General features: G+C 48.5%; 1 protein-coding gene across 4 annotated transcripts in view; it reads left to right on the top strand.

Moving 5' to 3' along the window:
- Nucleotides 1–249: 249 nt before the first annotated feature.
- Slc66a2 (solute carrier family 66 member 2) overlaps nt 250–23,536 on the top strand; it is a 37,851-nt gene continuing 14,564 nt past the window's right edge. The window contains exons 1-4 of one of the 4 annotated variants that reach the window (XM_038330944.2): nt 251–355; nt 790–1,126; nt 7,543–7,676; nt 17,381–17,434. In XM_038330944.2, coding sequence (XP_038186872.1) covers nt 924–1,126; nt 7,543–7,676; nt 17,381–17,434 — 391 coding nt within the window. In that variant the 5' untranslated portion in view covers nt 251–355; nt 790–923. Of the gene's footprint in view, nt 441–789; nt 1,127–7,542; nt 7,677–17,380; nt 17,435–23,536 lie in introns of all 4 variants that reach the window. The other 3 variants (XM_038330945.2, XM_038330947.1, XM_038330946.2) reach the window with 3 other exon arrangements.

The raw sequence follows: 23,536 nt of genomic DNA on the forward strand, positions 1-23,536 counted from the left end.
TGGCCACTGTGACAGCTCTTTTTCAACACCCAGTATCTTTTTCAGCTGCTAGTGGCTCAGGATTACATCTACACTGTAATGAAGCCCAGCGCGCGGCGTTAGCTGGAAACGGGTTCACGTGGTCACTTGGCCTGAAAGCGCCTCCCAGTAGATTTTTCCTAATCTGGGACACACAGCAGAACTGAGCTGTGTGCCCGCAGCCACTAGGGTCTCACCTCCGCAGGGCGCGCTTTAGGACCCAGTGGGGTAGCCGCGGGATCCTGGAGTGGGCGTGACCTCCATTGTGACGTCACGGGGCGGGGTTTCCTCTGGCTGGGACTGAGGGACAGAAGGACCGTCTGGCGCGGCGTGGCTGGTAAGGGTCGTGGATTTGCTTCACTTTGGTTGTTCTTCGCAGTCTGGCGGATCCTCCCTGGGGAACCTGAGAACTCGGGGTCCAGGTCGCTAAGCTTCCCTCTGGGCCACGCGTCCACCCCTCCCCCCACTAGCTGAACCCGTTTTGGGGCGGTGTCACCCCCACGGCTAATCGCTCTGGGACGGTGTACCCCTTCCTTCCCCCTAACCCGGCGGCGTGCACTCCTAGTGTCCGGGAGGCCGGCAGAGGGCCAAGCGCGCATCTCCATCTCCCCAGCTTTCCTGGGCGCAGGACGGGTCCTGGCTGTGCTGGGAACCCCCGCGGCGCGCCCCTGGGAGCCTGGGCTTCCGAGGTTGTGGGACTCCAGGTCCCGCACAGGTGCGTCTTGGTTGGTCCAGCTCCTGTCAGTGCTTTACCCTTGTTCCCCCTTCCAGGTCGGGATGGTGGCTGACTGCGCAGGATAGTGGCGGCCATGTGGAGGTGACAGTCAGCCTGTGGACTCAGGGAGCGCAAAGGAGCTTGGACCAGGTGGACGTCGCTGGCTGACAGCGCGGTCTCGGTGCTGGCGATGGAAGCGGAAGGCTTGGGTTGGCTTCTGGTCCCGTTGCACCAGCTGGTTTCCTGGGTGGCCGCTGGGGCCATGGTCTTCGGAGGGGTGGTGCCATACATTCCCCAGTACAGGGACATCCGGAGGACTCAGAACGCCGACGGTTTCTCCACTCACGTATGCCTGGTGTTATTGGTGGCCAATATTTTACGGATACTCTTCTGGTAAGTTCAGGACTTTCCTACCTGGGAGCGCTGCTGGAAAGATGGCTTTGTTCTTGGGGTTTCAACTGGTAGCGAGTGGAGCTGTCTTCTTTCCGAAAGACCTCTGGAAGAACAGGCGCTTATTCTTCGATGGTGGTTGAGTAGCTTGAGCGTCATTTCCAGGAAGACTGGCAGGGCTGGAGCAGAGAGTCAAATACAATCTCCAAGTGTGCCCTTTCATTTAATTCGTGCTTTACCTTTGTCTGATACACCCTGGGACCTTTCTCTGCCTGGATCCCAGCCTTTCCTTTCCTGAGTGTAGAGTGGGGTGTCAGGTTGAGAAAATAATAAAGAAATGTAAAGTGAGTTAGTAACAGGACTCTTTTCCGGGCTTGCCTTCTGCTGTCCTTTCTCCCTAACCTGTTTTTTTTTTCTTTTTTCTTTTTTCTTTTTTCTCTTTCTTTCTTCTTTCTCTCTCTCTCTCTCTCTCTCTCTCTCTCTCTCTTACTTTCTTTCTTTTTCTTTCTTTTTTCTTTTGGCTTTTCGAGACAGGGTTTCTCTGCAGCTCTGGAGCCTGTCCTGGAACTAGCTCTTGTAGACCAGGCTGGCCTTGAACTCACAAAGATCCGCCTGCCTCTGCCTCTCCCAAGTGCTGGGATTAAAGGAGTGCACCACCACCTCCCGGCTCTTTTTTCGTTTTTCAAGACAGGGTTTCTTTGTAGCTTTGGAGCCTGTCTGGAACTAGCCTCCAGCTCACAGAGATAGATCTTCCAGCCTCTGCCTCTCAAGTGCTGGGATTAGAGACCTGTGTGGCTGCTATGGGGCTCCTGGCTTGTGTTTTTATTGCTGTTTGTTTATTTTTTAGAGACAGGGTTTCCTGGCTGTCCTGGAACTTGCTCTGTAGTCCAGGCTGGCCTTGAACTCACAGAGATCCACCTGCTTTTGCCTCCTGAGTGCTGGCCTCAAAAGCATGTGCCACCACCACCCAGCTTCTCCTTGTCTTATGTGCTCAAGTCTTCTCACGTAGGAAGTCAGTCTTTCCCCATAATACTAAGGTGGAGTCTGTTTCTTTAGCCTTCTTGGGCCACCTTCCTCTCATTTTCATTTTCATTCTGCTGAGGAAGTTGAGATTAATTTTAACAATTGTTGAAACCTTACATATTTGAGGTTTTTGTTGTTGTTTTAAGACAGGGTTTCACTATGTAGCTCTTGCTGTCCTGGAGTTCACTTTGTAGACTAAGTTGGCTTCAAACTCAGATCCTCCAGCCTCTGCCTCCTGAGCTCTGGAATGAAAGGCATAGCCCACCACACCTATACCATACATACTTGAGAAGATGAATTTTCAGAGGAAATTAAAAAAAAGGTTCTCACTACATGCTAAATATCTGTAGTTTTCCTTCTGGTCTATTCCAAGTCCTCTGTAGACATATGAAGGCTTTGCAGTTCTCATGAAGGCAGAAGCCAGAGAGAAGAGATAGGGGAGAAGGGAGCTAGGGAGAGGGGATCGAGGGAGAAGGGGAACAGAGAGAAGGGATCCAGAGAGTTAGTGACAAAGTTCTTTGCATTTGACCTTTCTGTGCACTGTTGGAAATGGCCTGAGTTTTTACTAACTAGTATCAAAATCAGTTAAAACCAATCACACTAGGTCAGGAAGATGCCTCCGAGTGAAGGAACTTGCTGCCAGTCCTGAGTTCAGTCTCCTCCACACGGTGGAAGGAGAGAATCATCTCCTGCTAGTTGTCCTCTGACCTCCACACACGCAAGAATAAATGTAATAACTCTACATTAAATAAAAACACGCCCACTTTGTACAGTTTAGTGAGCTTTGTCAAAGGTGTCCACCCTGGATTTTATGAGTAGAGAGTTCGCTCTGCACTTCTGCATTCTGTCCCAGCGCAGGGCCCCCTGTGTCCCAAGAGTGGGCTCTTGGCCTGGGTCTGTGAGTCATAGTGCGCTAGTGAGCTGACAGAAGTGCAGTGAGTTGGTCACTGGGGTCACCTTGCTGTTTGTTTTTTTGGGCCAGGTGACTTCCAAGGAAAGGGTCATTGAGTTCTCGCTTTTGTTTTTTAAAAAGCTGGGCAATTGCATTTCAGAGATTTCCTCTTGCTTTCCCCTGAGAGGAGGGTAGAGGTCCCCAGCTTGGCTGCCTCCGTGACTGCCTGCAGTGAAGGAAGTAGCCCTAATTAAATCTAAGGTTGACCGGAAGCAGATCCTTTGGTGTAACCATACGCATACTCTTCTTGGTGGTTGTGTGCGCAGGGTGGAGCCTTGCTTTCAGGCAGGCTGCCCAGTGTAGTCTAGCCTCACCGTTGAGCTTACGTAGGGACAGGACATTCACTTTTTGACTTGAGGAACAAATTTTCTCCAAGTACTGCCTGAGGTTTGACTACTGACCTGGTTTGGAGCCTTCAGAAGTGAGGCCATTTTCCTTGTGTGCCATAGTGGAGAGGGACACTGGGACTAGTCCCCTGCCTTTGTGCTGGGGTCTCTGGGAAGACCTCAAATACTTTTTATCATAGGGGTTCAGTTGCCTTCTGTGGGGGCCAAGCCTTTTCCACACATGACCTCTTTAGTAGAATCCGTATCCCAGGATGTCCTGGGCCATGCAGGGCTCCTGTGGGCCCTGTGCACATGGCCTCAGTTTCCCGGAACATTCTAGAGGACTGTGAGGAAGGGAGGTGCTGAGGGTCCTGGCCCTCCTGACTGTTTCCACCTGGGAAGTATCTTTCCAGGCCCTCACAGGATGAAAGCCAGAAGTCTGGTCAGTGTCTGGGACACTGCTACCCATCTGTAGCTACAATGGTGCTTTGAGGTGATGTGGGGGCTCTCCTGTGCTTCTCCATAGAGCTTTCTGTAGCCCCAGTCTTGTGGTCTCTCTCAAGGTTTTGCAGCTCAGCATCCTCTCAGAGGTCACACAGCCAAAGGCTGCAGTGTCTATGCTGCATTGGGAGCAATACTGGAACATGCACCCCTTCCCTGTCTACACAGCTCCCCCCCCCCCCCCCCCCCCCCCCCGCCAGTGGAGAGGAGGTCCAGGATGTGGCAGACTCCAGATGAGATTGGAGCCCTCCAAACTATGAAAGAGTTAGAACCTTCAGCCGTTTTCCAACACTGACTGGGACCCAGCCCTCAGAACTCACTGGAGGATGGCTGCATGGTTTTTTGGTTTGTGTTTGTTTGTTTAGGTTGGGCAGTCTTTCAGACTGAGTTAACTGTGCGGAACCCAGGATCTCTGGAACTTGTGAAACTCTCAGGCCTTTATTTCTTAGAATCCTCATCATGTTATGGAACTCACCTTTCGCAGACTGTTCTCCAGGAAATGGGAGTTTCAGGATTTTGCACTTTTGATGTTAGACGCTGGGGCCGAGTGATCCCTTTATCTCAAGTTTGCAGACCAAGATAAGGAATAGAAGTAGGGAAGGGCCAGATGGGGCTGCAGGACTGGTGCCCAGGTTCCACTTGAGCAAAGTTTGCCACCCAACCTGGTAGATCTAAGGATGGTGGTGCTGAGTCTCCACCACTGCTGGCAGCAAGTCCTGGCTGTGAGCCTGAAACACTGAGGGGCAGTAACATTCTGCTACTAAGGCGATAAGTTTCCTTTGATGTGGAGGGAGTAGCTGTAGAGATATCTAATCTCCTCTGTAGGAGTTTTTCTGTTACTTTGGGGCTTGGAGAAGTTGTCATAGAACCAGTTACTGGATTTCTCCAACCTTGTGTTCCCTGGCTACAGCACATGCCTCCCATGATAAGTACTAGCTTTCCTCCCTCCGAGAGTGGTTGAACTCACCATCCCGGGCTGTGTGATGACAGTCACCCCTTGCCCGCAGATGGGTTAGCAGGAGGGGAGCAGCGTTCTTAGATACCCTCAGAAGGAGACGGTTGGCATTAGTTTGGTAAGAAATGGCACCTTTCTGTATCTTTGAAAATTGATGATTAAAATTTTCCTATTTATTTTGTTTCTTATGCCTTTCAGAGTTGTGCTTTTTGAGAGTTTGTGCCCTGTTTCGGCTGCCTTCCCATAAATAAGGCCAGTCAGGTCCTTAGCTCTGCTCGCTGGCACCCTGTTAAGTGGTGCCCTCATTTCCTGTGACCACCAAGCTCATCGGAATTGACTTTGATGTGGCTTGTGGAAGCTTAAACCTTGACCTTTCCTCTGGAGCTTTTCTACTAGCAGGTGTCGATTTGTTTGGGAAACTGTGCCTTCAGCCTCTGTGGCCCTAAAGTGACACCTTCCCATGTTATCTCCCCATGTAACCATCTTTGTGAGCAAATTGCCAGTCTGATAGCCAGGGAGGAAGAACACTTCCTAGAGCGACTAAGGCTTGGTTCTGTCTCCCAGTAACTCTGAGGCTATGGTTCACAGTTTTCAAGTGAAGATACCAAGACTCTGAGGTGGTAGTCATAGACGCACATATCTGGGGACAGTGCAGTAACCACAGGACCCTGGAACATACCTAAGAACAGAACTGGTCTGCCTGGGCCAGCTCCGTTTCCACTCTGTACCCGGGTTGTCCCTTTTCTTTGTCTTCCTGCCAGCTCCCTAAGCTCTCCTGACCTCAGGCAGCTGCTTAGTCTGTGGGGCTGCTGAACTCCCAGGGGACATTTGGGCCTTGAGGCCTGCACAGAGGACCTGTCCTGGACTCGGAAGATAGTCTTGGCTCGCTACCCCACAGGAAACTGAGACATGCCCCATTGCTGAGGGAAGCCTCCCTACAGCATGCCCTCTCTCGCAGAAAACCTTACTGCTGACTCGGCTTCCCTGAGCCATAGCACACCCCATGGGGAGATGTTTACAGGAAGTCCAGAGCTCTTGGAAGGCCCTCAAGCTGGCTAGGATTCTCTATGACCCAACTGCTTGTAGGCACAACTTTCAGGAACTGAAGGTAGCTTTCGGGTCAGTTAAAGGATTTGTGTGCTGTGCATGATGGGACAGCTTTTCCTCATGGAATGCACATTCCTGGCCACAGAGTCTTTGAGATACAAGCAAGGTTGTCTCCCTGTCTCTAGCTGATCTTTTCCAAATTGCTCTCACCAGAGTTTTGTGAGATGCTTTTATTATATAAATTATTAATTTATTGCCAGACTTGGACTGGAACTTGCTTCATAGTCCAAGCTAGCCACGACCTTATGGTCCTCTGGCTTCAGTCTCCCAAGTGTGAGTCTATCGGAGTGTACAATTCACCCGGTTTGGTTTTTGTTTGTGGATTAATTTTTAGCAAGCTCCTGGCATCGTAGCAGCCGCATGGATGATGTGATAGGCTGTGTCCCTGAGCAGGCTTGGCGCTGGCTATGAATCAGCAGGACCATTTCCCTGTGAGCTGCCTTAACAAGGCCTGGAGGTCTCTCCTGTCCCACGAGACCCGTGTCGTGAGGGGCAGGATGGGGAAGAGAAAGGCTGGCACTGTTGCTAGGTCCCGCAGTTTTCAGGAGATGGAGTTTTTGGGCTGCTGTGTAGAATCTCTTAAATTGCATGCACTAACCACTAATTAAGGTCTTGGAAATCACTTTCTAGCTAAGCAAACTCCAAGGCCAATGCTAGCCTGCGTTTGTGCTGTACTGTGGTGGGGTTAAGGCCGTGTTGGGACCCACCTTTGGAGATGACCTGTTGGGGCTTGTCTCTGTGTCAGAGCCTGGTGGATTCTGCTCTGCCAAGGGTGTGATCCCCAGACCTTGATGGTTGCTGAGTGGCAGTTCTGCCCTCCAAAGCCGGTGGCCCAGTCGATAAACTATTCAACCCTAGTGGAAGCCACCAGAGTGTCTGGGGAAGGTAACTAGGGAGGGAAGGTGGCCCTGGGGTGAAGGAAGGCTCTTTGGTGGTGTATCCCTGGCTGCCTTCTCTTCTTAGTGGAGGATGTATGTGGAAACTGGACGAGGCATGTCTTCACAGACGTTTCCTCTCTAGGCAGGAAGCAGAGTTACTGTGGTCTGGAAATAGAGTCTTGCCTGGTTAAGATTAGATTTTGACAGGATGGTAGGTATGTAGGGTCCCCTCACACCAAAATGTGGCCCTGGGTGGGTGTCTGTGACTAAGTTACAGAGTCCATGAAGGGGAGACGTGGCTTTGGAAAAGCCTCGTTTGGGGATGATGTTCCAGTGCCAGCCTTTCTCTTCCCGATCCTGCCCCTCACAACATGGGTCTCCTGGGACAGGAGGGACCTCTAGGCCTTGTTAAGGCAGCTCCTGATCCGGTACAGGAGGGACACAGGGAAATGGTCCCTGCTGAGTCTGGCCTGGGTCCCTTGGCCCTTCCCCTTTCTAGCCAGTTCCACACAGACCCTGGAAGGGGAGGCAGCTGGTGCTACGGCTGTGATGTGTACAGACTCTCCCCTGCCCTCCCTTCCAGTGTGCAGCTCAGGCGCTGACAGAGGAAGGGCTGTGGAAGTGCCGGCAGGGCCCGTGCCCACTTCACTCCTGATGCGGCCTCTCTCCCTCCCCAGGTTTGGAAGGCACTTCGAGTCCCCGCTCCTGTGGCAGAGCATAGTGATGATCCTCACCATGTTGCTGATGCTGAAGCTCTGCACCGAGGTCCGGGTGGCCAACGAGTTGAACATTAAACGCCGCTCCTTTGCAGGTAGGTGGTAGCGTCTCCTAGAAAGTCTTGCTTAGGCTGCAGACAAAACCTAGCTCTTGTGAAGCAAAAAGAAAAAGAAAAAGAAGGAAGGAAGGAAGAAAAGAAAGAAAGAAAGAAAGAAAGAAAAAAGAAAAGACACCAGCATTATCTAGGTAGCTTTTATTTCCCTAAATGGCGATTGGCTGTAACTGATAGTAGTATTTTTTCCATATTGTAAAAGACTAAACATTTCACAGTTTGAAACAAGATAAGGATTTCTTTCTTGGAATCAGGTGAGGTTTTAACTCCTCTTCTGGCACTTGTGTTCACATCCTGACTGCGTGCTGTCACGGAGGAACCTGAGAAGGCAGAGTCATGTCTGTGTGCAGCTGCCCAGTGAAGGAAGCCCCATCAGTATGCCCGTTAGCCTTGCCTCACATGCACAGGCACCCAATGAAGGTAGAACACACCCAGGGTCTGTGTGTTCTGTGGTCTGAGGACCTGGGCAAGACCCTTCCCCTGCTAAGCACACGACACTCCTTGACGTTGGGCAGCTAAGAAAACACAAAATACTCGCTGTTTTTGTCCTTTCCTTCCCAAAAGCTCTGATCTGGCACTCTATAGTCGGTGTAGGCTGGCAGGCTTCACAAGAAGACTTAAATCCTACCTACTATTCTAATTCTAATTCTATTTACTTTTATTTGTGCTGGTGTTTTGCCTGTATGTATGGTGGTGTCAGAGATCTTGTGGTTATAGACAGGTGTTAACTGCCACGTGGGTGATGGGAATTGAACCCGCAGCCTCTGGAAGAGCAGTCAGTGCTCTTCACCACTGAGCCATCTCTCCAGCCCTTTCTTCCTAGTTCTAATTCTCCTCCACCTCCTCCTTTCAATTTCTCGTTTTCCTTGTTTTGAGCCAAGTTATCTCTCCATAACTCAGGCTGGCCTTAAACTCTCAATCCTCCTGCCTCAGTGCTAGGATTATAGGCACATACCACCATACCCAGCAAAAGCCTTCCTTTATCCTTCCACTAGTGAGCTAGCACAGCTCTCTCTTGTCTGAAAGAGAGTATGTTAATCTTGCTTATAGAGACATTTGGTTCAGTGTTTAGTTTGGGAGCTGCTGTGGTGTGGGCCCATATTTCTATATGGTATGGCAGACAGGCTGTCAAGCCATAGTTCACACCCAAGGCGGCCTTCCGGACAGGCTGTCAGAGGGTCAGGATGTTGTTGTGCTCTCTTTTGTAATTTGGAGGATGCCTAAATAGAGATGCCAATTCAGGTCTATGTGACAGAGCTAGCATACAGGGCAGGAAGAGAGGAAGATTTGACAAAAAGGGCATAGAAAGGTGTGGTCAAAGATGTAGACTCAACTAAAGCCATTCACCTGGATGCTTACCTAGGAAACAGAATGCTAATGAATTTCCCCCTCAGTTTGCGTTTTAGTATGAAGGCTGTTTGGAGAATAAACGAGAGGAATTTTCAGGATGTGAACTCAGGATTCCATGAGGGATCACTGAGAATCTCCCTCCCGATAAAGCCATGTGAGTTGTGCTTTTATTCCCACGCCTCCGAGTGGTCCAGAGAGATAGTTTATGTTGGGGCTAGCACTGGACCCCGACGTAATGGTGCTCAACATTGGGCGTCTTTATTTTTATTTCTGGTGATTATTTTTCCCCATTAACAGGATCCTTCTGTGTTTCTGTTCCCACCTGGCTTTAGTAAAACAGGTGATACCATCTCTGTCTTTGTAGAAAGTGGCCACACTTGGTTTTTGGGGAAAAACCTATAAGGTTGAGAGCTCACGTCCATCTTCTGCTGTGTTCTCATCAGTTCTTCCCCTTGAGCGCATCCTTTATCTCCCCGGAGTATCTATTCCCCATCCTCCTGGTCTGATTTTTGTTAGCACAACACCAGTACTGGTGCTGATAGTATTACGAATTCTATCTCGAGAGAAAACAGGATATCATGTAGGAGCTGAGGCTTCGCGGCTCGATGGGGTACCCTGGCTTGCTTCCTAGAAGCATGACCTGCCTGCCCTACTTCTCTGTGCTCCAGGCTTCCATGTAGCTAGATCTGAGCCCCTCTGAGCCTCAGCATCCACTTGAAACAGATGCCATTGTGGCTGCAGGATGGTGGGTCCCTAACCATGCTTACACATGGGAATGCTGAGCGCCTAAGTTGTACCCAGGATGCCAGAGACTTGCTGTATGTTTGCACTGTTTCTGGGCTGCAAATACAAGAACAGGTTTGTGGCTTCGATTGCCATGTGTTTTGGCTCTGATTGTGACCCATGTCAGATGATAGCTACAGAAGGCTTGCACCGAACACAGTGCAGCAGACGTAGAGCGTGGCTTTTGTTTACTCAGAACCACATTCTGCTTGTCCCTTCACCTCGGGTGACTGTGGTGAGTGCAGGGAGCTCTAAGAACATACCAGGGTTGGGAGTGTCATACCACAGCACGATCTAGACAAAGTATGTGGGCAGTGGAGCCCCAGTTGGCCTCTTGTGTGCTGTTCTCTGTAGGTATAAGGCAATATTTGCATTTTGATAATGAGGATTGAATTAAAATAGTGGACCACAGTTTTCAGGGCTAGGCCTGAAATATGAATTTTTATTAGGAACCCATTATGGTCATAATATTGACCCCAAGGATGTCCCCCTAATTTAGGAAGGATTTAAATTTAAAGGGCCTTTGTGGATGTGATTAATATTGGGGATTATGAGGAAGAACATTATTCTGGGTCTTCTTTGTAGTCTAATTTGAAGGACTAGAGCAGGACCCACCTCATGAATTTGAGGGTCACTGGGCCTCAGACCTCTTGACCTCTGCAGAGGACAGTGGCGCTTGTCTGAGAATTATATTTTTGCTGTTATTATTTTTTTGGAGATAGGTTGTTGGCTATCCTAGGACTTTCCATGTAGACCAGGCTGGCCTCAAACTCACAGAGATTCTCCTGCCTCTGTCTCCCGAGTGCTGGAACTAAAGGCCTGCGCCACCACACTCATTCAGAGAATTCTTGATGTTTATGTCTTTAGCACTTTATGTTTTGAGTCCAATTCATATTTACAGGGCTTGTGTCTGCTTTGCTTAGGTCGCTGGACTTCACGTATTCCTGAGTGTAGTTCTCATGAACTGTGGGGGTCCATTTCCTGCCATCTCTAGGAGGAGGAGGAGGGTGGCACATGAAAAAACTCAGACATGCATTCTGGTGCCAGCCCATAGCTTTTCAGTCCTGCAGCTGCCGAGGCCCTGCAGGAGGTACCTCTCTTTACACCAGCAGCTGACTTTACACAGAAGGCTGGTGCCCCCTAACGAGACTCTGAGCACCATCCCAAGTATAAATATGGCTTGGAGCACTGTGGGCCTCATGAGGCACAGTTCAGGCAAACTGACTGTGAAAATAACTTACGAAGGGCTGGTAAGAAGGTGCTTGTCATCAAGTCTGACTGCCCAAGTTTGATCCTTGGGACCTACATGGTAGAAGGAGAGAAATGACCTCTGTATGTTTTTCTCTGAATTCCATATGTATGCCGTGCCATGCATGTGCACACACACATGCGCAGATACATAAATGTTAAAAAGTTGAGAAAAACCAATTGGTATAAACTTTTTTGTGCTATGTGTATGTGTACCTGTATGCTACAGGTGCACACCATACAGGTGCAACAATTAAATGTTAAAAAACATTTAATTGGGACTGGCTTATAGTTTCAGAGGTTTGTTTAGTTCATTTTCATCATGAAGGGACATGGCAGCATGCAGACAGGCACGGTGCTGGAGGAGGAGCTGAGAGTCCTACATCTTGATCTGCAAGCAGCAGAAAAGAAGACCAAGTGAGCCTCACTGGGTGTAGCTTGAGCTCGTGAGATCTAAAAGCCGACATTCACAGTGATGCACTTTCTCCAACAAGGCCACACCCACTCCAACAAGGCCACACCTCCTAATAATGCTGCTTCCTATGCGCCTATGGGGACCATTTTATCTAAACCACCACAATGCCCAAAGAGCAAGTTGGGGAGCACAGGGTTTATTTTGCTTACATTTCCACATCACAGTTCACCATCAAGGGAAATCAGGACAGGAACCCTGGAGACAATAGCTGATGCAGAGGCCATGAGGGGTGCTGCTTACTGGCTTGCTCCCCATAGCTTTATTCCACCTGCTCTCTTAGGAACCCAGGACCACCAGTCCAGGGATAGAACAGCCTACCATGGGCTGGATCCGCCCCCATCAATCACTACTTAAGAAAATGCCTCACAGCTAGATCTTATGGAAGCATTTTCTCAATGGACGGTCCCTCTTCTCAGATGACTCTAGCTTGTGTCAAATTGACACATTAGCTAGGACAGGTGACCTCTATTGCACTCTGCCTTATTCCCTTAAGGCAGGGTCTCCCACTGAACCTAGAAGTCAGCATTTTCCAGCTAGAAAGCCATAGCAGCTTTCTGTGCGTGTTGTAGAGGACAGAATTCAGGCCCTCGTGCTTGCGCAGCCAGTGCTGTACCCACGGAGCCATCTCCCCACCCCGTGAAGACATCTGTATGTTGAGACAGGGTCTCTCTCTGTAGTCCTGGCTGCTCTGGAACAAACTACGCGTCGACTAGGCCGACTTTGAACTCAGAGAGATCCTCTTGCCTCTGCCCTCAGGATTAAAAGTCTCTATAATAGGACAATTGGGAAAATTTTAAGCTTCTATTGATTGATGATTGATTGATTGATTGATTGAGTTACAGCTATTTAAAAATGTCTTCACCCATGCCTTTCTTGGGAGGCAATGCTGCAACTTGACATTCTCCTTAAAAAAAAAACCTTAAAATCTTTCCAGGAGCCTTAATATTATAGACCTTTTATCTTGAAAGTCATTAATTCAGTTTGCCAGTTAAGATTAAAAACAAAACAATAAAAATAAAAGCCGCTGGGCATGAAGGCTCATGCCTTTAATCCTAGTACTTGGAGGCTAACTCAGGTCAATCTGTGTTCAAGGTCAGCCTGGTCTACAAGCAAGCCAAACAGGGTTAAACTGTGAGACTCCAGCAAATTGCAAGCCAAACCGGGCTACACTATGAGGCTCCTTTATCAAAAAATTTAAAAAAAAGGAAAAACAAAAAGGAAAGAGAGCAATCTAAAACATGAAATACATGATGTATTATTGTCTTGAGCATGCAGAATGGAGGCTCACAGTAGACGTTGAGGACGGCACAGGAAGACAGAGTAAAATGGATCCCTGCGGCTATTTTAAACCTTTTCGTACCTTTTCCAAGTTTTTTCTTTTACAGCCAGTGGCTTATCACAAAATCTGTGTAATTTCTAAAGACTAGAACCAAACTTAAAAATGCCATGCATTCCATTGAGACTCTTTTTCAGCTTCCCTCTGCTCACTTAGAATGAGGGCCTCTAAATATCAAATCTGGAGGAGGCAGGGACAAGGGTGGCCCCATGGGACAGCGTGATGTCTCTTCCTGCCAGGCAGGTGCTCTGTGCCTCTGGAGCCTGTGGAGAGTGGGCCTGTCCTGTAGGCTCTGGTTTCCAGTTTCAGTTTTTGATAGGTGGGGATTTTATAGGCGGGGATTTTATAAGATTTGATAGGTGGGGATTTTAACATTTATGAAGTGGGAAGCAAGTCGAAGGAAGTCCGCCCACACTGGGAGCCCACCGTAACCCCCCCCCCCCATTTGAACCCACACCCTGGGACCCAGGGCTACTCATGCTGCACAGGTGCTCCACTGTCACGCAGCATCCCAGCTCAGCCCAGTGTGTTTTGAGGCACGCTCCAGACATCACTGCATTTGTAGGTGGTTCAAGTGTAACGCTAGGCTAGAACAGTGCTTCTCAACCTGTGGGTCACGACCCCCTTGGGGGAGGGCGTCGGACAACCCTTTCATAGGGGCTGCCTGAGACTATCAGAAAACACAGATAATTACATTGAGATTCATAACAGTAGCAACATTATAGTTAGGAGGTAGCAACGAAATAATTTTATGGTGTGTGTAGGTTCACCACAATATGCGGAACTGTACTAAACGGTTGCCACATTAGGAAGGTTGAGAACTCCTACTCTAGAAGCTGGTATAGGAAATGGTCAAAAATACCCATGCCAAAATACCAGCGTCCAATTTCATATACTTAAACATCCAGTTTTTGTGGAAGTTTCTGGTGGTTCGTTTTGACTTTTGTCTACGTAGTCCCCTTGAGTCAGGGTCTGAGCACTCTTGAGGGCTGGTTATCTTTTTTTGTTCAGTCACTAGGCCGAGTCTTTGCCTTTTTTTTTTTTAACGTTAGTTACTCTTGATCTAGAACCCCTTCCCAACTCCCCTTTTCCCTGCACTGTCCATCATTAACTGTGGTTTATCTGCTGGTCTCCAACTCCATGTGGATCGCTGCACTCTGCAGCAACAGCAGCCCAGAGCTTCAGACTCCGAGGGTCTCCAGGAGGCGCTGTGGTGGACCCTTCAGTAGACACCAGAGCTGCAGACTCCGAGGGTCTCCAGGAGGCTCTGTGGTGGGTCCTTCAGTAGACAACCATACCAGTTTATGCCTCTCTGCCCTTTTTGGCCTAGAAAAGAATTTTAAAGGTAACTGGATTCAGAGGTTGACTGGCCCCAGGATGTCTTTCTAGGTTTTGAGGACACACTGTTGTCAGGGTTGTTGGCACCTGAGGGGATCCTTTATCCTTGAGGGCTGCACAGTGTTGGTTCTTCTGTTGGCTAGAGCACCTCTGGCCAGAGGTTCCACATCCAATCACTGAGCTGCTAGGGTTGACTGTGGAGGAAATAGAGGGCTCCATCAGTTTTTGCTGCTGACTTTGGAGAAGCTGCAATGATGCCTTTGCCATCAAGCTGATATGAATTCAAACCCGATTGGTGGCATGGTATGTTCTATTTGGCAGCTTTTGTTATATTTGCTGGTGCCCACTTGTTCTGGCCAGTGGGGTGCCTGGGTCAAGGACTAGGTCTTTGGATCCTTGCTCCATCTCTGCAGGATCTCTGAGTCATGTCTGCTCTAGGCTACACTGGATCGCACCTTCGCAGAGCTCTCGTATTGGATATCGCTGGCACAGGCCATGGCTGTCATCTGGCTTTTTCAGTGGGTCGTGGTGGGAGGTGTGTTTTGGGGAAGGAGCCCCTCATTACTGCACAGATTCTTCCTGCTGAGCCCTGTGGCGAAACTGCTCCGCTTCAAACCGGGCTCCACTCCTCTACCACCTGTGTCCCAACCATGTTTCTTAGGAACCCAAAGCATTCTGAGATGTGGGCCATAGCCCATGCTGCTTTCATAAGCGAGAAGAAAGATGCCAGCAATGTGGTTGCTGGAACAGTGGGTGGACTGGAGTGTTATACACTCGGAGTTCACTGATGTTCTGGCAGAGATGAGCCTCGGAGTCACCATGAGCGGTGCCTTTAACCAGATGCTCCACCAGCTGGATATGTGTGTCCATTTGAGAGACTTTGTTTCTAACTTCTATTTGTTTTCTAATTTAAAATTTGTATTTATAGTGTATTTTTCATTTTAAATTTCTAGTTATTTGATAAAATTGTTCCTCAAAGTCAGATAGTTAAATGTATCTGTCTCAACTCCAGTGCCCAGAGCTCCCTCCGGGTTGGGACTTTCTAGGGTCGATGGGCAAGGTCCATTTATGGGCTAAGCTTTCTTTTATTCTGATGAAATGTTCTAAATTGGTGGTCATGGTGACTGCCCCTCTGGGTCTGTCAGAGCCATTGAGCTGTAAACCTTCTTAGGGAGATTTTTATGAAGTGCTGTGGGAGAGGATTGCCTTTACAAGGGCTTCTCTGCTGCTGCTGCTGCTGCTGCTGCTGGGAGTCGCGGTAGGAACTTCCGTGTTGAGCCTGCATCCTACCCCAGCTCTACGCTTGGCTCGCCTTGGTTTTATCACCTGACCTGCCCTCTCCATCCATCCCACCTGCAGCCATTGTCCACAGCCTGCCACGCACGTGCCAATCCAGGTGGTCCTGCTATGCAGACCTGCCTTCCTGAGTCTTGGGATGTGGGGCACACCTACATCAGCTGAGTACTTGCTTCTTAAGACCTCCCGCATGAGCCCTAGGCCTCATCTTCGGGTTACCCTAAAACTGAAGCAGCGCAAGAAGAACCTGGGCTGTGTTTTTGTTGCAAACTGGCCTTGGAAGTCACATAGCATCTGAGGACTGGAAAGGATGCATGCGTGTGCACACACACACACACACACACACACACACAAACACACATACATAGACACATACACATAAACACACATACACACACATATAAACACACATACACATAAACACACATACATAAACACACACAGAGACATACACCCATATACACACACACAGACATACACACATAAATACACACACAGACACACACACATACATACACAGACACACACAGAGACACACAGACACACACATAAACACACACAGGCATACACACATATATACACACACAAACACACACACACACTCACTCACTCACTCAGGGGTAAGACACAAGCTACACTTCCTGATGGGCATCCAGCCATTTCTGGGGATCCAGACCCCGAGTGCCAGCGGCGAATGGAACAGATCTGTGAGATGCGTGACGGCTGCAAGCGCTTCGTGCTTTTCTCAGCAGTTCTCAACTCTAAACTTGCTTGGCTCTGAAAACAGGAGGCCAGAGGAGCTTCAGGTGCCTAGGGGCATCACATGTCCTGCACGGCTCAGACTTGGGCCACCCTTGGGCCTTTGCTCTGTCCATTTGTGCCCGACTGTTCCAGCGTGTTCTCTCTCTCTTGTTCTGCATTTGTGGGTCTTGATCTTTAAAAGAGGCACCAGTAAAATTGGCTTGGCTCATAGCCGGGTGCCAGACAGTTCCACTTTGTGTGGTGCCTATGGTCTGAAAACCGCAGATTTGGTGACAGGTTCTCAGTCCTCTGGTAGCCACCTCCTCGGGTAGAGGTCATCTGCTGTCAGCTTCCAGTTGTTTACTTCCACAGTGTGCTGACAGGGCACAGCCTGTGACCTCACCTCTGTTTCAGCCGGTTAAACCCCAGAAAGCGAGAGTTTGCCAGCTACACGAGGTGCCCTGGCATGGAAGGCTCTGGGCTGTTGACCTGGTGCAGTGGCAGCAGGGAGGTTAAAGCATAACTATTGATTGCTCCTGACATACTGTGACCTGTTCCAGGTGAGATGTCTGCCCAGGCAGGCTGACTTTCTCTGTCATGATGTCGCTGAACCATGCCTGCCACATTCACCGTGAAATCGGCTGCCCTTTGGCGGTGGACCTGTGGCTCTGTGTGCTCTAAAATAGCTGTACCACGTGGCCTGCAAGAGCATTTCAGCCCCAGATTAACTGTTCTCAATCCCAGGCTGCCTGAGCTTCTAGGGACGCGAGAACTGGGGCCTGTCACACCACGGTAGTTAATGTCCCTTGGCTGTAGAAACAAGTGAGAACTTGCTGGCTTAGATGTTGGTGTGTTGATGTTTCCCCCTCGTCCTCCCCCCTTCATTCTCCCGTGCACTGTCGGAGGGTCAGGAGAGGGTAGATTAACAGTTCAGGAAATCGACTTTTGAATGTACAGAAAGGAAAACCTCTTTTCTGCCTTGGTGTCTTTTGTTGTTCTGTTGTTGTTTGTTTTTAAAGAAATGTGACGCTGCCAGGAAATACCCACTTCCCAGTGTTAAAAACAGTCTGTTTTTGTCTCCTTTCTTTCTGTTTTGTTTCTCTCTCTTTTTAAATGTAGCCACAGACAGTAAGGATGAAGAACTCAAAGTCCCCCCCAGGCGGCCCTACCTGGGTATGTACTACGAGACTCTCGCTTCATTTCACCTCTGCAGCCTGTCCCTCTGTCAACACTTCTCCCTGCACTTACCTGTGATCTCACAAGCTGCTTCACCAAGCATGTTCACGCATGACACACTTAAGCCCACAACTCCGCTGCCCTCAGCCTGGAATATTTAGAACCTGCCGGTTTCAAGGGATGGGTGGACCAAAAGGAAAGAAGAATGGATGCAGAAAATTCAAGATTGCAGGCTTTAAGTTTATTACGAGCTAATTCTTTTCGATGATGTGCGAAGGGACTTGTCATCATCATTCCCTCTTGAATTGTTCATTGCTACTCTATAGCGATCACGCCGGCTTCTAGTGATCCATGCTGCAGCTTCCCTGGACTATCGGTTCTGGACCAGTTCCTGGACTTCTTGAGATTGTCCACATAAAAGGTCCACGTCATCTGCAAGAAGGTGCAGCAGTTTGCATCCTTTCCCGCCTTCCCTGATCACCCCGGCTGGATGGAGATGAGAGAAGACGTGTGTGTTCCGCTCTCGGTTTCACTGACGACTTCTGTCTTTGCTCATTTAGGGTCACTTTGTCTTTTCAGTATTGCCTTTAATCGCTGAAGGGAACCCTTGTTATCGCGAGCAGAGGGGGTTTGTTCTGCTGCCATGGACGGCACTGGCTAGGCACTGTGCTGGGTCTGTGGAGATGATAGCGTGAGTTTTGCCTTTTATTCATTTTTATGGTAACTGGCTTTTGTGTTGAGCTATGTTGCGTTTGATTATGGTGTCTAGTTACTTCTTAACTGCCGGATGCCATTGTTAATACTATGCTGATTTTTTTTTATATATATCTATAGTCCTGAAAAGTTTTTGGTCCGGAGTCCTTTTCTTGCCATGGCTTTGGTTTTAGTATATCCTAAATATAAGCTAGAATTATTCTGAATACTGGATAATGAAGTAAGTTCTTGTGTTTGTGAAGGATTGGGCTAATTCCTCTTTAAGATTTTGGTACAAGTACCTGGTAAGGCTGGTAACAGTGTCAGCTCCACCTATTGTTCTAAGTCCTTCTAGATCTTCTGTTGCTTTCTTCACCCATCACGGTTCATTAGTATTATGACTTGGTTTCAGATTCACTCAACAGACTTCTCCAGCTGTGGGCATATCGGTTTTTTTGTTCTCTTTCTCTCTCTCTTTTTCCCTTCCTTCCTTCCTTCCTTCCTTCCTTCCTTCCTTCCTTCCTTCCTTCCTTCCTTCCTTCTTCCTCTTCCTCCTCCTCCTCATTCTTCTTTTTTTGAGACAGGGTTTCTCTGTGTAGCCCTCGCTGTCTTGGAACTCACTGTGTAGACCAGACTGGCCTTGAACTCAAAGAGATCCGCCTGCCTCAGCCTCCCAAGTACTAGGATTAAAGGTGTGCAACACCACCGCCCAGCAAGGACATATCATTTTTCTTGGTGCTCTTTTGTAATCTTTTTTACTTCCCTGAGCATTTGGTGCTGGTCCTTCTTTTATTCCCAACTCTGGTGGCTTTAATCACATCTCCACCCTTTATCTTTATTACTCTACTTACAGGAATGTCAATTTTATTGATTTTTCAAGGAACCAACTTTTGGTTTTATTGATTTTTCTTTTAGTTTACTTAATTCCCTCTTAATCACCCACGTTGGTTGTTTGTTTCCCGCCTGGTTTTGCCACAGTTTCTTAACCTGGAGGATTATTGATTTTAGGTTGTTTCCCACTATACTTCGAAACATCTGTGTTCACAGCCATAAAGTCACTCTGCGATGGTGGACCGGCCTCCTGTGTGTTTTGGTCGGTTGTACTTTTTCCTCTCTGAAAGTGTTTTCTCATTTTCTTCAGTCCATTTACTATTGAAGAATGCATCCCACCCTTCACATTTGTGAACCCCTCACATCTCTTTGCTGGTTTCTAGAATCACCTGCTGTAACTGTAGAGAATGTGTTCAAATATTCTGAGGGGAAGCTTCGTTCCAGGCCCCTCCTCTGGTGTTCCCCCTCCGGGAGATGGTCTTTGTTGGCATAGGAGAGGATTCACTGTTGAGGGGAGGAGGGTGCCTGTTGAGTGGTGGTTAACAGTGATACTGTGGTCTTCTCTTTCCTCCTTATTCAATCTGCCCAACTGTATCCATTTTGGAAGTTGGCGCTGGGATTTCCTAATGTCTGTTACTTGTGTTTCTCCCCTTTCACTTCTGACAGTTGTTGCTTTCCTGATTTTGGGACAGTTGTTAGGGCCATATGTAGTGTGTCATCCTGCTAGGCTGACCTTTCCTGTCGGTGCAAAATGTCTCCTATGACATGGTTTTGTTTTAAAGTCTCCCTTCCTGCTCAGTGTTGAACCCAGGGCCCCATGCAGGGTAGGCACCACCACCGAGGTACCTACTGCACCAACCTTCTTTTTCTCTTGAGACTGGGTTCGCTCAGTTGCCTAGGTGGAACTGACCCTGCAGTCCAAGCAGGCCTTGAAGTCCCAAGTAGCTGAGTCACTGGCCCACCCCACAGTTCTGGCTTAAGCCTTATTCTAATATTAGCATAGCCTCTGTGGATCACCTGTGGTCACGCTTTGAACAGTAGGCAGATGGCAGGTTCAAGGGCATCCTGGGCTACATAGATAGCAAGAGCTTGTCTCAAAACAAAATTTTAAAAAACCCCAGGGCCAGTGAGTTGGTTAGGCCCGCGTTAGGTGATTGCTGAAGAGCATGGAGACCTGCGATGTGTCCTCCGACCCCTGCGATGTGGTGGCAGGGAAGGACCAGCTCTCACATGCTGACCTTTGACCCTCGTGTGCACAGCATCACACTCACACAGATAAATGCACACTAAAAATCAAAATGATTCCTACCCTATTACCTGCTTAATGTTTAATTAATGTTTTAATCTATGTCTGTCATTATTTTTGTCTTTTGTGTGTCCTTCTTTTAACTTTAAGATAGTTTTTTGTAGATAATTGACTAATAGTGTGGTATTTAATTCCTTTAGTGATTTTTTAACTATAGATCAATAGCTTTTTTTCCCCAGTAGTTTCTCTGAGGCTTACAATACAGATTTTTGCTTGTCAGAATCCTTTTAATTTGTCCTAACTTCATTTTTGGGGGGAGATAATGGAAAATCCTGCCTAATTCCTCCCTCCGTCTTTTGTTGGTGTGAGGACTGTGTTTGCAGTTTGTTTATGGGTGTTACAAACCTAAGAATGTATCTTCTAATTGTTACTATGTATAGATTTTACTCCTTTCAAAGATGAGGGGAGGGAAAGAGAAGTTGGTTACTCTGTCTCACTTCCTTACAAGTTTTGGCCAGCCTCCCTTCTGTCTGTGGGTTCTGTCTCAAGCATTGCTTTCCTCCTGTGCTGTTTTGGAAACTCTCTCATGGAAGGCATTTTAAAACATCCCCAGTAGATGTATAACGTTGGTTTGCGGCAGTTCCTTTGTGATCCGGTTAAGACAAGAAAGGCGTGCATGTGTGTACTTGTATTCTTGTAGTTTTGTTTAATCTTTTTGTGTGTGGAGGGAATGTTTTTTCTTGAAACAGATTTTCCAGTGCAGCTGAGGCAGTCCTCCGCCTCCTACCCTACCCCCAGTGCCGGAATCACACGTGGGACCCGCTCACTTGTGTCTTTCATTTTTATGTACACATTCCAGTTTTGTCCTGTGGGTCCGTTCACGTGACCTCTGATGTCACTTGATTTTCACTTGATTTCCACACGGAAAGCAACAGTTTCCCCAGTTCTTGTTCATCTGGGGACTTCTCTGTCCCCTCAGTAAAGCGCTGTCTTAGCTGATTCCTGGCTGATGGTTGTTTTCCTCTTCAGCACTTTAAACACCCACCCCTCTGCTTTCTGGATTCGGTTGTGTGTGGTGAGTGGCTCATCTTACTGGGGGTTCCTTGTGAGTGACATCATTTTTCTTCTGCTGCTTTCAAGATCTTGTCTCTGACATTCAGCCTGGTTGGTGAGGTATGGGGACCTGTGTTTTGTACTTGAAGGTAATGGGGCTCCTTGGGTGGGCAGGTCTGTTTAGAGTCTGTGCTCATAGACTCTGAGTCCTTTTCATGTTCTTTCCCTTCTCTCCTTCCCGCCAGGATGCTCACTATGCTGTGCTGTTGCACTCGGCCCTGTCTGTGTTTCTCATAGGCACTGTTATTTTCCTTCTTCAGGCAACATAATGTCCATAGAATTATCTTGAAGTTCCCTGGCCCTTCTGTTAGTGCAGGTCTCTTGTTGAGCCCAGATAATGAGTCTTATTTCAGACACTGCCTGACTCCAGCTGATTCTGGTTCTCAGTGATTGCTCTCCCTTTAGAAATGGTCTTCCGTTGGGTGAGATGATAGCCCGTGCCTCTGTTCTTTATATCTAGTCTTTGGCTTCCTTTAGTTCTACATATGTTTGCTATTCTCCATATACTTGCTATTCTGAAGTTTTTGTTTTGGTTGTTGTTGGTTTTTTTTTTTTTTTTTGGTTTTGGATTTTTTGTTTTTTGTTTCCCCTCCAAAGGGACTACATCTCCCTGTTTGCATACTGGACATTTAAGGTTACTGTTGTGACAGCCATGGACACTAATCTCATACCTGGGGGAAGGAGTCTTATTTGCTAGTGTCCCGGTTTGTTTGGTCGGGGCAGTCTGAGTCCAACCTTCTGTATGCCTGATGGTTCTCTCTGGCTAACTTTGCGCTCCTGAATGCTCTGCCCTCACTAGCACCATACTTGGCCTCCACTACCTGCAAAGATGGCTCTGTTGATGAAATGGTACTCTGGTTGATATCACATCGCAGTGGGCACTGGGGGGCATCCTTATTGCTTCCTTTCTCCTTCAAGACAGTTTCTTGCTAGGTTTGCCCTATGTAACCCAGATCAGTCAGGTATCCGCCATCTTCCCGACTGAGTTCCCAAGTGTAAAAATTCTGGGTGCCCGACCACCTCAACCCCCTCTTCATCATTCAGGACCCACATCTTCATTCTCTTGCTAGCCCTCTTGAGCCCACACCTGTGCTCTGTTCTGAGTCTCTGTCCCTTGGGGAGAGCCTTGAATTCTCTGCCCCCATACCTGTCCCCAGAACAGAACCTCAGATGCTGCTGCAGAGCTGGTAGCAAGAACAGTAGTGAACCTCTTGGGCCAACAACTTCCTCCGAGAACAGGCCCTGGGTGACCTCTGGTTTTCTCCTCCTGGAGGGAGTCCCCACTCTGTGGATGCTGTGATGGTGGCCCCCAGTATTCTCAGCTGTACACTTGTGTGGAGCTCCTGTCCCAAGTGTGCTGGCTGGGCATGGAGCCCGGAACAGAGGAGCTAAACAGGGGAAGAGATGCTGACCGCAGCTGTACCACCTCTGTGTGCATAGACCAGCTGTCTCTGCCAGCTCAGTTCTCTGAAAGTGCTTACCTCACTGTTCTGTTTAACTTGAACCCCTGGGGTTAGAAGTAGGGAGGGTGCTTCATCCCGGCTGACCAAAGGCCTTGGTGCTGTTATCTATCAATGCCATCGAGGAATAAACTCGGGGTGGAGTGTTTCATGGTGGCTCACTGTTGACACCGAGCAGTGTTGTTCATCAACTGCTGCAAAGCAGGAACCTTAAAACTTGCTGGAAGTGAAGGCACCAGTGGGGTGGTAGAGCGGTTTATTGTGACGCCCCCTGGGCCAGAGCCTTGCTGGGCCCTCTCAGCTGTCTGTGAGCTGTGTTGCAGTGAGCTTGTGTGGAACTGTTAGGAGCAGAGGTTGTTGTCATCCACTGCAGTATTGATGGCCTGAAGAGTGCTCTCTGCAGGGTGACGTGACAGGCCTGGGTCACTGAACCCTCTCTCCTCGGCTCATCTCACCGCTGAAGGGAGCCCCGCTAAGGAAGAACATTTCATGCTGACTGACCGCACGCTCCAGTGTTACCTGTCAATGCCATTGAGGGGAAAACTTGGAGTTGAGTGTTCCAACCCTCTGGGATATTGGTAAGGAGAGTCAGAAAGGACTCCTGGAGAGAGAGACAGCATCCACAGCACCAGCAGCCTGTACATACGAAGCACCCTGACTCCAGCTTCCCTGGCTCTCAGAGTCGCTGCCACAGTGATGAGGTTATCACTGGTGGCAGTGCCATGACACGGCCTTATTTGTGCAACTTCAGATTGG

Source organism: Arvicola amphibius, chromosome 5, assembly GCF_903992535.2.
Source record: "Arvicola amphibius chromosome 5, mArvAmp1.2, whole genome shotgun sequence".
In the NCBI taxonomy this organism is placed as follows: Eukaryota; Metazoa; Chordata; class Mammalia; order Rodentia; family Cricetidae; genus Arvicola; species Arvicola amphibius.